Below are 15,167 nucleotides of genomic sequence, written 5' to 3' on the forward strand. Positions count from 1 at the left end.
AACCTAACCTAACCTAACCTAACCTAACCTAACCTAACCTAACCTAACCTAACCTAACCTAACCTAACCTAACCTAACCTAACCTAACCTAACCTAACCTAACCTAACCTAACCTAACCTAACCTAACCTAACCTAACCTAACCTAACCTAACCTAACCTAACCTAACCTAACCTAACCTAACCTAACCTAACCTAACCTAACCTAACCTAACCTAACCTAACCTAACCTAACCTAACCTAACCTAACCTAACCTAACCTAACCTAACCTAACCTAACCTAACCTAACCTAACCTAACCTAACCTAACCTAACCTAACCTAACCTAACCTAACCTAACCTAACCTAACCTAACCTAACCGACATCAAGGCAGCGTTTGACAATGCTTGGTGGCCCGCCCTCTTTCAACGTCTGACTAAACTTGGCACACCCAATAACATCTACGGGCTCATCAAAGATTATGTCAGGGATCGGACAGTCATTCTGGATCACGCTGGAGTGCGCGCGAACAAGGTGCTCACGAAGGGGTGCATACAGGGGTCTGCGTGTGGCCCAGTCCTGTGGAATATGATCCTCGACGATCTCCTTGATATGCAGCTGCCAGCGGGCTGCCACATGCAGGCTTTTGCGGACGATGTCCTCCTAATAGTCACCGCGAACAAACAAGAGGAGCTACAGACGATAACCAACACCATCCTAGCCGATATCAGTAACTGGGGAAGCAAAGTCAAACTGAACTTCGGACCAGCAAAAACCCAAGTTATTGCTTTCACGCCAAAGGCCAAATCGGCACAGATCCACATGGACGGCACTAACCTGACATTCGTGCCAGAAATTAAGTTATTAGGCATCATAATAGACGAAAAACTACTCTTCAACAGGCACCTGAAGCATGTGATTGGCAAGGCTATGCGCATTTATAACAAATTGTGTATATATGCAAGACCAACTTGGGGCACGCACCCTGAAAATACGCGCACAATTTACCACCACGTAATAGAGCCGATCATCACCTACGCCGCGGGAATATGGGGTGGAGTGGTAACCAAAAAGAGCGCACGCAAAGAACTGGCCAGCCTGCAGAGAGGGTTCGCGCTGAAAGCCATCCGCGCATTCAGGACAGTGTCCACCAACGCTGCGCTAGCATTGGCGCAATTCATGCCGCTCGACCTCAGAATCCTAGAGGTGCATCACGTGGAACAAACTCGACTCACCAACACCACCCACCTTCTACCGAAAGACGTTAAGCTGGAGCGACCTACACCCGTCCGCGAACTATTACATCCAGCCTTGAGAGTCACAAAATCAGACATGGACCACCAAGAAGCGGACGAAACGCACTCAATATACACCGATGGCAGCAAACAAGAAACCGGTGCTGTGGGTGCGGCCTTTGTGTGTTTTGATCCAGGTGACACGGAACAACCAACAATAACCAAAAAGTTCAAATTACATGACTCCTGCACAGTCTTTCAAGCTGAGCTTCTGGCCATCCTGGAGGCCTGCAAATGGGCGACCCAAAAATATCAGAACACCATCATTTACACAGACTCCCAAGCATCACTACAGACAATAGCAGACAGAAGCAACACTCATCCACTAGTCACTCAAATACACAAAATCATACAAACATACAGAGGCATAAAACAAATCAGTTTGAAATGGGTCAAAGCACATACGGGCATTATTGGCAACGAGGCTGCCGATGCCGCGGCGAAACTGGCGACCCAGTTACACAGGGCACCTGACTACAGCTCGTTCCCTATGTCCTACGTCAAGCATCAACTCCGTAAGCGAAGCACGGACCTTTGGCAAACACGTTACACGTCCAGCGAACAGGGTCAGCACACTAAAAACATCTTTCCAAGTCTAACGGACATAGCACACTTCCGCAAACACACAGAAACACACTTTTACACAACACAGATACTTACCAATCACGGCTTCCACAAGACATACTTACACCGATTCCACATCACACCAGACGACTGCTGTCCCTGCAACGCGAACACTCCCCAGACTGTAACACATCTGATGACAGACTGCCCAAGGTTCGCTGCAGAGCGAATTCGACATGAACTGTTATGCAGGTTCCACGATAAAGATCCGTATAACTTGCTTGAATTACTCGAAAAGGAGGACGCGCTAGCAAGTTATACGGAACTCGCGAAAAATATATTCTCGAAACTAAAAGCCTACAATGGCACATGAAACAATTACACAACACGCATCTTATTATATTATTAGTATATTTATATAGATATATTTATATATTTGCCATCAAATGTGATCAAATATATCAAAATGCGACATTAAAAAAGTTGACACCAGCCAATCGTATCAAATCGCGAAAGGCTGGTGTCAACAGAACCCAAACGCGAAGCAAAACCTTATAAATCCAAAATCATGGCTCAATAAAAAAAAAAAAAAAAAAAAAAAAAAAAAAACCTAACCTAACCTAACCTAACCTAACCTAACCTAACCTAACCTAACCTAACCTAACCTAACCTAACCTAACCTAACCTAACCTAACCTAACCTAACCTAACCTAACCTAACCTAACCTAACCTAACCTAACCTAACCTAACCTAACCTAACCTAACCTAACCTAACCTAACCTAACCTAACCTAACCTAACCTAACCTAACCTAACCTAACCTAACCTAACCTAACCTAACCTAACCTAACCTAACCTAACCTAACCTAACCTAACCTAACCTAACCTAACCTAACCTAACCCAGTTGCGCCCCGACCGCCGTCCCGAGCGTCACGAAAACACACCGCTCCGCGCTCGAAAAATCCTCGAAGTGGTAAAAAGTGAACGGATTTAGACGTGCTATATGTCAAAAGTTGCGCCGTGCAAAGACCTACATGGTGTCGAAAACCGCAGTGAAATCGGAGAAAAACTGTGAAAGTTATTAGTGAAAAACCCTATTTTTGGGGTTAAGTGACAACGAAAAGTGTTAATAACTCTGGATTTTGAGTGACGACCCACGTGTTTTTTGTCGTCAAAAGGTGTGTTCCGCGACGGGCCACCCTCTCCAACACTTTTCGGATTTTTCCTGGCACGCCCCGAAGTAGGAAAACAGTTTTTCACTGAAACCACGTGGCACGTGGTTTCAGAACCAGAGGAGTCCGGCAAAAACTGAAACTGCAGCAGCGTGCCCCGCGCTGAGACGAATCCAGGGACACCTCACACGACAGCAGAAACGAGGTAGGAGCGGAGTTTTCCGTGGAAAACCTCAAAATAACCTCAAAAGTGCACACTTAACTTCATTTATCTCGGCAAAACGATCGATGACATATCGTTTTTATTACGTCGAAAAGTGTGCACTGCGAGCCCCCACCCACGGGAAAATTTTCAGAATTTTCCCGTGAAAAACCGGGAAGTTATTCACGGAAAACACCAAAACCACGTGGCACGTGTTTGGTGAACCAGCTGCGTCCGGCTGGATCCCGACACGCGAATCGACGGGGACAACAGCGAGCTACAAAAGGACACATCGAGCAGAATTTTCCTGCGAAAATTGAGGGAGATATAGACTTTTAAATTTTCCCAAATTTGTTAATTGAATATCTCCCAATCAAGATCTATGACCCCTATTTTTTATTATAGATTAAGATAGATAATAAGCCCTAGATTATAAGTGCAAAGTTGCAGAATTTTCCGACGAAAACTCGCGATTTCGCGAATTTTCAAAAATATTTTTCCGCGTGAAAATTTTCGGTCCCGTTCTGATAGGCTCGCGGACTAGAGCTCGTCGAGACGATTCCAACGATACCAAACACGAGGAAATTGCGTGAAGGGAAGCCGGAAAAACAGCTGTTCAAAGATCCAGCAGCCGCCATATTGGAAATTTCTACCGGCCATAACTCCGGCATTTCTGAACCGAATTGCTCCGTGTTTGGTATCCCTAGGGTGCGCTCGGCTAGAGCTAGCGAGCCATCGCAAAATTACTGACAAACTGCGCGGAAAATTTTTGAAAATTCGCGGAAAATTTTTCCCGGAAAATTCCTTTCCCGTTGGCTGCGCCTGGGGTTTTCAGAGTGAACGGCGAAATCCCCGCGTTTCTGCGGCCTCTGGGGGCTGAGATATCGCGACTTGAAAATAATCTGACATTTGCGCGGCCATCTTAGCCGCCATCTTGAAAAACTTCAAATCGCCATATCTCCGGCCCTGGTCGTCGTATCGGCGCGGGATTTTTTCCGGAGACCAGTACTCGTCGAGCACTACTCCGCGGGATACTTACCAGGTGACGGCCATTTTGACCGCCATCTTGGATTTACAAAAATCCGTATAACTCCGGCACTGGTCGTCCGATTTCCACCGGGTTTTCTCTGGGGACCTCGGCGCAGCACAGGGAACCTGTAAATAGACATAGACCATAGACTATATATACTAAGTTATATTATATACATATTTTTAGATTAAGACTAGCCTTATTGGGCATAAAGAGTTGACCTCTCCTTTGGACTGCCTTATTGGGCAAATTGACAGGTCTGTGACCATATAGTTATTATATATTATTTAACTAAGTGTAAAAAGGCATAGTGTACTTACCTTAAACTGCTCCAACACTGAAAGGCAACTGACAAACGCGCTCGCACGCAAACACACACATTGCACGCACATATACACACACATACATACACACGCACACACACACACACACACACATACACATACATACACACACACAAACACACACGTACACACGCACGCAACTAAACCATACACACACAAAACAGAGAAACACTTACCTTTAGACACTTACCATAACACACACCCGCCTGCCTGTGATTCCGGTGACAGCAGCAACCTGAAACAGAACAAAAGGTTAGTACACAAATTTATACACACACAACTGACGATTTTTTTTCTGTACCCAAAATGTCAGACAAATTGAGCGCCAGCCAACCAGGCACATCAAGACCAGCCCCCAAAACTCCTAGCCCAAACAGCCTGATAGGACGTAGAAACGTAGGAGAGCTGGGGGTGGCGCGGGCCACCAGCCCACGACAAACTTCCCCTCCTTTAGGACGTGCCCCGATTACCGGAACCCCCCTGAAAACCATCCCATCCACAACCATTCCCCCCCTAACCAAAAAACCTGCACGGAAACCTGCAGCAACCTATGGGAAGGAAGACTTGATACCTAAGAGGCTGATGCCCTCCTCCCCGAAAACCCGGCAAGAGGAAGTAAATTCATGGTTCGGAAAGGGTCACGCGGCCCTAACCGACTCAAAAAATATGAAAGGCGACCTCAAGGAGATATTGAAGCAGGCTCTCAACAACTTGAAGAGGTTGTACAAGGAGGCAGAGTGGGGGAACGAGGGTCGCCCCACCACAGGAACGGGAGAGATTGCCGAAACCGCGCGGGACGCGGAACCCAAACCGGCAAAGTTCGACGACCTCTTCCTCAGAAAAATGGAGGAGCAGCGCGAACTGATAAAGGAGAACGGGAAGAAGATAGATGAGTTGCGCAGCGCAATAGAGACACAGCATAAGCTGACGTATGCGAGCGTAGCAGCTGCGCAACCGAAGAACCCTGCACCGATCCGGACCGCGCTGCACTCCATCATCGTCACCTCCAATAACACCGAGGAGACTGGGGATGAGGTCTTAAATAAAGTCAGAAAGGCCGCGAATATAGAAGCTGGAGGGATAGATATAGAAAGAGTAAGAAAAGGAAGAGAGAGGAAGGTAATAGTAGGATGCAAAACAAAGGAAGGAAGAAGAGAAATGATCAGCAGGATGCAGAGGTCCGGGCAAAACCTCCACGTGGAGGAAGCGAGGAACAGAGACCCGCTGCTGCTGCTCAGGGGCGTCATAAAAGTCCTCAGTGACGAGGAGATAGTGGCGGCCCTGAGAAGCAACAATGGGGACGTTTTCCGCGACCTCGACGGGGAGGACGCTCGTATCTCTGTGAGATACAAAAGGAGAGCACGGAACCCGCACACCAGCAACGTGGTCCTGAGCACGTCACCAATAGTCTGGAGGAGAGCGCTGGAAAAGGGGCGCTTGAGAGTGGACCTTCAGCCCTTGTGGGTGGAAGATCAGTCGCCCTTGATCCAGTGCACCCGGTGCCTGGGCTACGGGCACGGAAGACGGCTCTGCAAGGAGGCGGTGGACCTGTGCAGCCACTGCGGCGGCCCGCACCTAAGAGCAGAATGCCCACAACACCTGGCAGGCGAACCCCCGGAATGCCGAAACTGCGCCAAGGCAAAGGAGCAGAACATAGGCCACAACGCTTTCAGTCCCGAGTGCCGCGTTAGGAAACGCTGGGACGAAATAGCGCGGGCGACAGTGGCCTATTGCTAAAATTGTCACGGAGACCGGCAGGAAGCCATACCAGATACTCCAAGCAAACCTGCAGAGAGCCAGGATCGCCACCGAGGAGCTGATAATGGAAGCCGTCAACAGCCGAGCCGCAGCCGCACTGATCCAGGAGCCGTACGTCGGCGGGGCGAAAGGTATGAAGGAGTTTAGAGGCGTTCGAATCTTCCAGAACGCAAGTCCCGGGGAGGGTACTGTTAAGGCCGCGATCGCAGTTTTCGATCCGAGCCTTAACGTGGTTCAGTACCCAGAACTCACCAACAACAATATTGTTGTGGTGGGGATCAGGACAAGCGCCTGGGAGATCACGCTAGGCTCCCTCTACTTTGAGCCGGATAAGCCAATAGAGCCGTACCTCCAGGAAATCAGAAGGGTGGTACTCGCCACGGGGACCAGAAAACTGCTCCTGGGCGGCGACGTAAACGCGAAGAGTATCTGGTGGGGTGGCACAGAGACCGACAGCAGGGGCGAGGAGCTCCTATCAACTCTCGACGAACTGGGCCTTCACACATTGAACAGAGGCGGAAAACCTACCTTCGAAGTTGTCAGAGGAAATAGGTACCTGAGCAGCCACATCGACGTCACGGCGTGCACGGAAGATGTCCTAGAACTGGTCGAAGACTGGAGCGTGAGGGATGGCGTCACAAGCTCGGACCACAACGCGCTAGAAATACTGCTCAACTTGCAGAAATCGTCTGGTTGCAGAGTACACCGCACCACGAGGACCTACAACACGAGGAAGGCAAACTGGCCTCAGTTTCATGAGAAACTGGGCCAGTATTGGCAAGAAAGTGGCCTCACGAAGGAGGAAGTGGCCAAGGTGAACGATGGAGGAGACCTCGACAACATCGTCGAAAAGTACACCTTGGCCATCAAGGAGGCCTGCAACCAGACGATTCCAAAAGCTGCACAGGCGGAAAAACCGAGCACACCGTGGTGGTCCCAGCACCTAGCGGACATGAAGAAAGAAGTCGCGACCAGGAAGAGGAGGATCCGCTGCGCCGCGCCAATCCGAAGAACAAAGGTTGTTCAGGAGTACCTCCTGAAAAAGGTAGAGTACCAGGAAGCGGTAGTGAAGGCTCAGGTCGAGAGTTGGAAGGAATTCTGCGGAAAACAGGACACGGAGGGGGTCTGGGAAGGGATCTACCGGGTCCTGAACAGGACCAGCAGGAGGACCGAGGATATTCCGATGGTGAAGAACGGAGTAGCGCTGGATGCAGAGGGATCAGCAAGATGGCTTGCTGAGTCCTTCTACCCAAAGGACGCCACCGAGGAAGACTCCGCCTATCACGAAAATACAAGGACCAAGGCCAGACAGCTGTTGGAAGCAGGGGGCAGCTGCAACGAACCTCCGTTTACCCTGCAGGAATTGGTTAGGGCTTCCTCATCCTTTAATCCCAAGAAGGCACCCGGAGCCGACGGTCTGACCTCCGACATATGTAGCCAGGCGATTGGGAAAGCGCCCGAGCTATTCCTAGGCATCCTAAATAGATGCCTGGCGCTCGGACGCTTTCCCAAAGCCTGGAAGGAGGCAACCGTCGTCATCCTAAGAAAACCCGGCAAGGCGGACTACGCCACCCCCAAATCTCACAGACCAATCGGCCTCTTGCCCGTACTGGGCAAGATATACGAGAAGATGGTGGTTGCCCGCCTTAAATATTACGTACTTCCGCGCATGTCGGCGGTCCAGTTCGGCTTCATGCCGCAGCGCAGCACCGAGGACGCCCTCTATATCCTTCTGAAAAACATCCGTAGCAAAATATCTGAAAAGAAAATCACCACGCTAGTGTCATTGGATATAGAGGGGGCCTTCGATAGCGCTTGGTGGCCCATGATTAGCGTGAGGTTGGCGGAGGAAAAATGCCCTGCCGGCCTCGCGAGAGTCATGGGCGACTACATGAGGGATAGGACCGTCGGGGTGCGATACATGGGTGTGGAGCATAGGCGGGCAACGGAAAAAGGATGTGTGCAGGGATCAATAGGGGGCCCAATCCTGTGGAACCTCTTGCTGGACCCCTTGCTAAAGGGTCTCCAAGATGGGGGGAATTATGTGCAAGCGTTTGCAGATGACGTTGTCCTGCTATTCGAGGGAGACACAGGCCAGGAGGTAGAGAGGCGTGCCAATGCCGCTCTCGAATATGTTCGGGCGTGGGGTGTCAAAAATAAATTGAAATTTGCACCACATAAGACGTGTGCCATGGTGATCACAAATAAATTGAAGTACGACACCCCACGACTGACCATGGGCGGGATCGGCATTGGTATGTCTCAGTCAATCAAACTTCTAGGACTCACCATTGACCACAGACTCACCTTCAACACTCACATCACAAATGTGTGCGCAAAGGCGGCGGCAGTGTACGGCCAGCTCTCCAGGGCGGCGAAAGTCACTTGGGGACTGCACCCGGAAGTCATCCGCAGAATTTACACGGCAGTGGTGGAGCCCATTGTCCTGTACGCGTCGAGTGCGTGGGCGCCGGCGTCCAAGAAACTAGGCGCGCAAAAGCAGCTTAACGCGCTGCAGCGGAGTTTCGCTCAAAAGCTTTGCCGGGCATATCGAACCACCTCTCTTAACGCAACGCTGTTGCTGGCTGGGATACTCCCCCTTGATCTCAGAGTCCGTGAATCGGCTACTCTTTACGAGGCCAAGAGGGGGGTGCCCCAGCCGGCAATAGGCGACCGGGAGGTGGAACGAATGTCCTCGGCACTAGTTAGGCCCCACCCCGCGGAGCAAACCGAGCTAGAGCTGGGAAAACTGGTAGACGAGGAACAACTCAGAAACAACAGCAACTTCGCGGTCCGCATTTTCACGGACGGGAGCAAGATTGAGGGCAAAGTCGGAGCAGCCCTCTCCATTTGGAGGGGGGAGGCCGAGACAAAAACCCTCAAGCTTGCTCTCCCGACGTACTGCACCGTCTACCAGGCTGAGCTTTTGGCTCTTTGCGAAGCGGCAAAGGAAGCGAATAAACGTAAAGAAGCGACTTTTGCTGTCTACAGTGACTCTATGGCGGCCCTCCAAACAGTCGTAAACCCCGCTGCCCTCCACCCCCTCGCGGTGGAAACCAGAGACGCTATTAAAAACTGTAACACCCAGAACAAGAGCGTCTCCTTGTTCTGGGTAAAAGCCCACGCAGGGCTGGAGGGCAACGAGAGAGCGGACACACTCGCGAAGGAGGCCGCCCTGGGGTCCAAGTGTAGGCCTAGATACGACCGGTGTCCGGTCTCATACGTCAAGCGAATAATCCGCTCGGAGTCGCTTGACGAATGGGACCGGAGGTACAGCTTAGGGACAACCGCGAAAATCACTAGGATGTACTTCCCGAGCGCAATCGACGCGTACAGGATAGTGCGAAAAATAAATCTGGACCATGAGGTGACCCAAGCCTTAACGGGGCATGGTGGGTTCTCCGAGTACCTGACTAGGTTCAAGTGCAAGGAGGACCCAACATGCATCTGTGAACCTGGGCAGCTGGAGACACTGCCGCACTTAGTGTCAGAGTGCCCCCAGTTCGAGAAGGAAAGATACGAGGTCGAACAAAAGTTAGAAATAGAATTAAAACCGAAAAACTGGCCTAAACTTGTAACGGATAAATTGAAAAGAGAATTGTTCATAATATATCTTAAGAAAATTGTAAAAATTGTTAACAGAAGAAACGAGACCAATAATATAAGACAATAGGGTAAGAAAAAATGTGTATCATATATATTTAAACATATATACTGATAGCATTAAGCCATTTAGTTGTAAAATAGTAAATAAGGAATTTATGTGTAAGTAAAATAGAAATAAAAGTAAATGTTAGTAGAAAATAAGAATAGCATATAAGAATAGCATGTAAGATAAACAAATGTATATGAATAAAATAAATATTCCCAACCTCCCCCAAATCCCCCCCACCCACTCCCCCGAGTTCTGTTAATGTTAGCGTAGAAAAGCATAGGAATGAAAGAATGAAAGAAAGATGGATAAAAGTACGAGAGGCATAAAAGCGAGAAAGTATGGTACTAGAGAACGGAATGAATGTGGTAGAATAGGCCCTTTTAGGGTAGGATAAGAAATAGTAATAAAGAAAAATAAAATAGGAGTAGTTTGTATAAAAGTCCCTGGACGTCCCGCGCCAGGGGTACAGAAAAAAAAAAAAAAAAAAAAAAAAAAAAAAAAAAAAAAAAAAAAAAAAAAAAAAAAAAAAAAAAAACCTAACCTAACCTAACCTAACCTAACCTAACCTAACCTAACCTAACCTAACCTAACCTAACCTAACCTAACCTTTTTTTTTTTTTTTTTTTTACTTGGTTAATGCATGAAATTGCATCCCCAACGCCCGGGGGAGCGCTGGGGTATGTGGGGCTCTCCGAACCAGAAGGGCAAGGCCTACCCACTAAACCACCAAGGTGTTGCTTCCTCGCCGCTTAGTGCCGAGGCCACGGGAACGCCTTTAGGCACACATCCGCGGCCCCGACGCGGCCGTCCACAATGTGGACCCGTCCACAGTGTGGGACGACACCCTAACACACGGGTGCCGTCCCCCCACATGCCCCCTAGTGCAGTGGCCAGAAAACTCCCCCGAGTTCGCCAGCCAGAGGGCCTTCGGAAGCCGGGACAGGCCACGCGCAGATGCGCAGCATGTCCCGGCCGCCGGCGGCGGAAAGGTGTGTAGGCCGCCGCCACCTCCTCGTCGACCAACGAGCCCGAGAGTGGTAGTCTGCCCACTCCCAGGCCCTGCGGTCCCACCACCAGCCGCCATGGGTTAAGAGCCGGGTCCGACCGCCCGACCCCCGGCTCCCCACGGCAGCCCCACCATTGCCGCATCACGCGGTGCGGCCCCGCCCAGTCGCGGAGGATAGGGTGCCCAGCAACGACACACTAGAACACCTCTTCCTCCGCGACTAGCCCCTCCAAAACCAACCGGACCTACGTCGCCTCGGTCCAGCCGGCCGGCCGCTTTGGTCCCCCGGGTTAGTGCGGTACCGCCCAGACAGGGAAGCGGCCTCTCCAATGGGTCTCTCTTCGCTTCACCGCGGCCGAAGTGCGCCCTCACCTCAAGGCTCGCGGCTACTAAGCCCCCCCACCACAGCAAGGTGGAGACCCGTCGGGGGAGAACCTAACCTAACCTAACCTAACCTAACCTAACCTAACCTAACCTAACCTAACCTAACCTAACCTAACCTAACCTAACCTAACCTAACCTAACCTAACCTAACCTAACCTAACCTAACCTAACCTAACCTAACCTAACCTAACCTAACCTAACCTAACCTAACCTAACCTAACCTAACCTAACCTAACCTAACCTAACCTAACCTAACCTAACCTAACCTAACCTAACCTAACCTAACCTAACCTAACCTAACCTAACCTAACCTAACCTAACCAGTTGCGCCCCGACCGCCGTCCCGAGCGTCACGAAAACACACCGCTCCGCGCTCGAAAAATCCTCGAAGTGGTAAAAAGTGAACGGATTTAGACGTGCTATACATCAAAAGTTGCGCCGCGCAAAGACCTACACGCTGGTGAAAACCGCAGTGAAATTGGACGAAAATTGTGAAAGTTATAAGTGAAAAACCCTATTTTTGGGGTTAAGTGTCAGTGAAAAGTGGAAATAACTCCGGATTTTGAGTGACGACCCACACATTTTTTGTCGTCAAAAGGTGTGCCCCGCGACGGGCCACCCTCTCCAACACTTTTTGGAATTTTCCTGACACGCCCCGGACCAGGAAAACAGTTTTTCACTGAAACCACGAGGCACGTGGTTTCAGAACCCGACGAGTCCGGCTGAAACAAACACTGCAGCAGCGTGCCCCGCGCTGAGACGAAACCAGGGACACCTCACACGACACCAAAATCGAGGTAGGAGTGGAGTTTTCCGTGGAAAACCTCAAAATAACCTAAAAAGTGCACACTTAACTTCATTTATCTCGGCAAAACGATCGACGACATATCGTTTTTATTACGTCGAAAAGTGTGCACAGCGGGCCCCCACCCACGGGAAAATTTTCAGAATTTTCCCGTGAAAAACCGGGGAGTTATTCACGGAAAACCCCAAAACCACGTGGCACGTGTTTGGCGAACCAGCTGCGTCCGGCTGGAGCCCGATACGCGAACCGACGGGGACTGCAGCGAGCTACTAAGGGAAGCATCAAGCAGAATTTTCCTATGAAAATTGAGGGAGATATAGACTTTTAAAATTTCCCAAAATTGTGACCTAAATATCTCCTAATCTAGATCTATGACCCATAGTTTTTATTATAGATTAAGATAGATAATAAGCCCTAGATTATAAGTGCAAAGTTGCAGAATTTTCCGATGAAAACTCGCGATTTCGCGCATTTTCAAAAATATTTTTCCGCGTGAAAATTTTCGGTCCCGTTCTGATAGGCTCGCGGACTAGAGCTCGTCGAGACGATTCCAACGATACCAAACACGAGGAAATTGCGTCAAGGGAAGCCGGAAAAACAACTGTTTAAAGATCCAGCAGCCGCCATATTGGAAATTTCTACTGCTCATAACTCCGGCATTTCTGAACCGAATTGCCCCGTGTTTGGTATCCCTAGGGTGCGCTCGGCTAGAGCTAGCGAGCCGTCGCAAAATTTCTGACAAATTGCGCGGAAAATTTTTGAAAATTCGCGGAAAAATTTTCCCGGAAAATTCCTTTCCCGCTTGCTGCGCCTGGGGTTTCCAGAGTGAACAGCGAAATCCCCGCGTTTCTGCGGCCTCTGGGGGCGGAGATATCGCGAGTTGAAAATAACTTGACATTTGCGCGGCCATCTTAGCCGCCATCTTGAAAAACTTCGAATCGCCATATCTCCGGCCCTGGTCGTCGTATCGACGCGGGATTTTTTCCGGAGACCAGTACTCGTCGAGCACTACTCCGCGGGATACTTACCAGGTGACGGCCATTTTGACCGCCATCTTGGATTTACAAAAACCCGAATAACTCCGGCACTGGTCGTCCGATTTCCACCGGGTTTTCTCTGGAGACCTCAGCGCAGCACAGGGAACCTGTAAATAGGACAATATATATTAAGTTGCATTATATACATATTATTTAGATTAAGACTAGCCTTATTGGGCATAAAGAGTTGACCTCCTCTTTGGACTGCCTTATTAGGCAGAAGTCCAAAATTTTTGACACGGTTTTTGACGTGACGGATAGCTACCCCTATTCCCTCACTATCTAGACATCCCCTCCCTCGCCCCCCCCCCTCCCCCTTCCTGACCGTTCTATACCCTTTACATATAGAACACATCCTGGACTGAGGGCACTCCCACGCACTCACACCACTATCCACAAATACACACACACCTACCTCACACTCACACACACACACACACACACACTCACACACACACACACACACGCATACACACAGAGACACACACCTACGCAGACTCACCTGAGCAACATCTCGCATCGGGATACCGGACAGCTGCTGGACAGCAACACATACGACCTGCAACAAAAGTTGTAAAACTTTATTACACAGGATAATAGCTAAGGTTTGCGTAGAAAGAGGGAAGGATGTTTGGGCAATACTCCCTAGACAGGACGCCCGTGAAAAGGGTGTCCAAATCAAATGCAGATCCCGGCTCCAACAGTCCGACAGACCGACCCGCGGGACAAAACGCGAGACGGAGTGTCGGCGAGCGGGAATCTGCCAGGGTTACCAGCCCTACAAGAAGGCCCCCCCCTACTACAGTGACAACCCCGTCTCCCAAACACATGCAAACCTTGGCCACCATTACGGTGACCAAGAAGAAACGGGCTCCCACACGGTGCCTGGAAGGAGAGCTTCCCCCCAGGCTCCAAATCTCACCTTTGAGCACCCCCAAGAGCCGAAGAGAGGAAGCCAACTCTTGGTTCACCAAGGGACACAAGGCCCTCTGTGAGTCTCGAAACCTTAGGGGGGACATAAAGGAGACCCTAAAGGCGGCCCTCAGCCACCTCATGAGACTTTTTAAAGAGGCGGAAGCGGGGTCCACTGTAGAAGGGGGGACAGAAAGAGACGAAAGTGAGGGAACCGGGGCGACGGAGCAGATAGGGAAGGATAATCCCCCCCCTGCCTGCTCCGTCTCCCTGGAGAATGTCAGGGCACTGATGGAAAGAGTGGAAGAGAATAATAGGATCCTGAAGGAAAATAGGGAACGCCTGGACCTACTGGTGGAGAGACCGCAGCTGAGCTACGCCAACGCAGTCCGAGCGGAAAGCAGTAGGGAGCCCGCGACTCTCCACTCAGTCATAGTGACATCGAAGAATGAAGAGGATACTGGAGAGGAAGTATTAGAGAAGGTAAGAAAGACGATTGATGCTAAGAATGGATGGGTGAAAGTTGAAAGAGTGCGGAAAGCTAGGGATAGGAAAATAGTACTAGGATGCAAGACGAAGGAAGAAAGGGAAAAAGTAATAAGTAAGCTAAAGGACAGCGGGGGTCAACTCGTCGCCGAGGAGGTCAAAAACAAGGACCCGCTCCTGGTCCTGAGGGACGTCCTGACCGTTCACAGCGATGTGGAGGTACTGGGCGCCCTTCGGAGCCAGAATGCGGGTGTTTTTGGCGCCCTCGCCGACGAGGAAGACAGGATGGAAGTCAAGTATAGGAGGAAAGCGCGGAACCCCCACAACGCAAACATCGTCTTGAGGGTGTCTCCGACAATATGGGCAAGGGCAGTGGCTGCAGGAAGACTGAAGGTCGACCTGCAGAACGTGCGAGTTGAGGACCAGTCGCCGCTGGTGCAGTGCACCCGGTGCCTCGCATATGGACACAGCAAGCGCCTCTGCAGGGAGCCGGCCGATCTCTGCAGCCACTGCGGAGGTCCTCACATGAGGGACAAGTG

General features: G+C 50.3%; 1 protein-coding gene across 1 annotated transcript; it reads left to right on the forward strand.

The window, feature by feature from the left end:
* Nucleotides 1-566: 566 nt before the first annotated feature.
* On the forward strand, nucleotides 567-2,210 carry LOC142974177 (uncharacterized). Its single transcript, XM_076116339.1, has one exon. It carries the CDS (start codon nucleotides 567-569, stop codon nucleotides 2,208-2,210), a length of 1,644 nt encoding a protein of 547 aa, XP_075972454.1.
* The last annotated feature ends 12,957 nt before the right edge of the window (nucleotides 2,211-15,167 follow it).

The sequence above is a fragment of the Anticarsia gemmatalis genome, chromosome 7 (genome assembly GCF_050436995.1).
Source record: "Anticarsia gemmatalis isolate Benzon Research Colony breed Stoneville strain chromosome 7, ilAntGemm2 primary, whole genome shotgun sequence".
NCBI lineage: Eukaryota > Metazoa > Arthropoda > Insecta > Lepidoptera > Erebidae > Anticarsia > Anticarsia gemmatalis.

What these genes read in the sequence shown, in the direction of transcription:
- LOC142974177 (XM_076116339.1), top strand. Translation starts at nt 567, where the DNA reads ATGATCCTCGACGATCTCCTTGATATGCAGCTGCCAGCGGGCTGCCAC.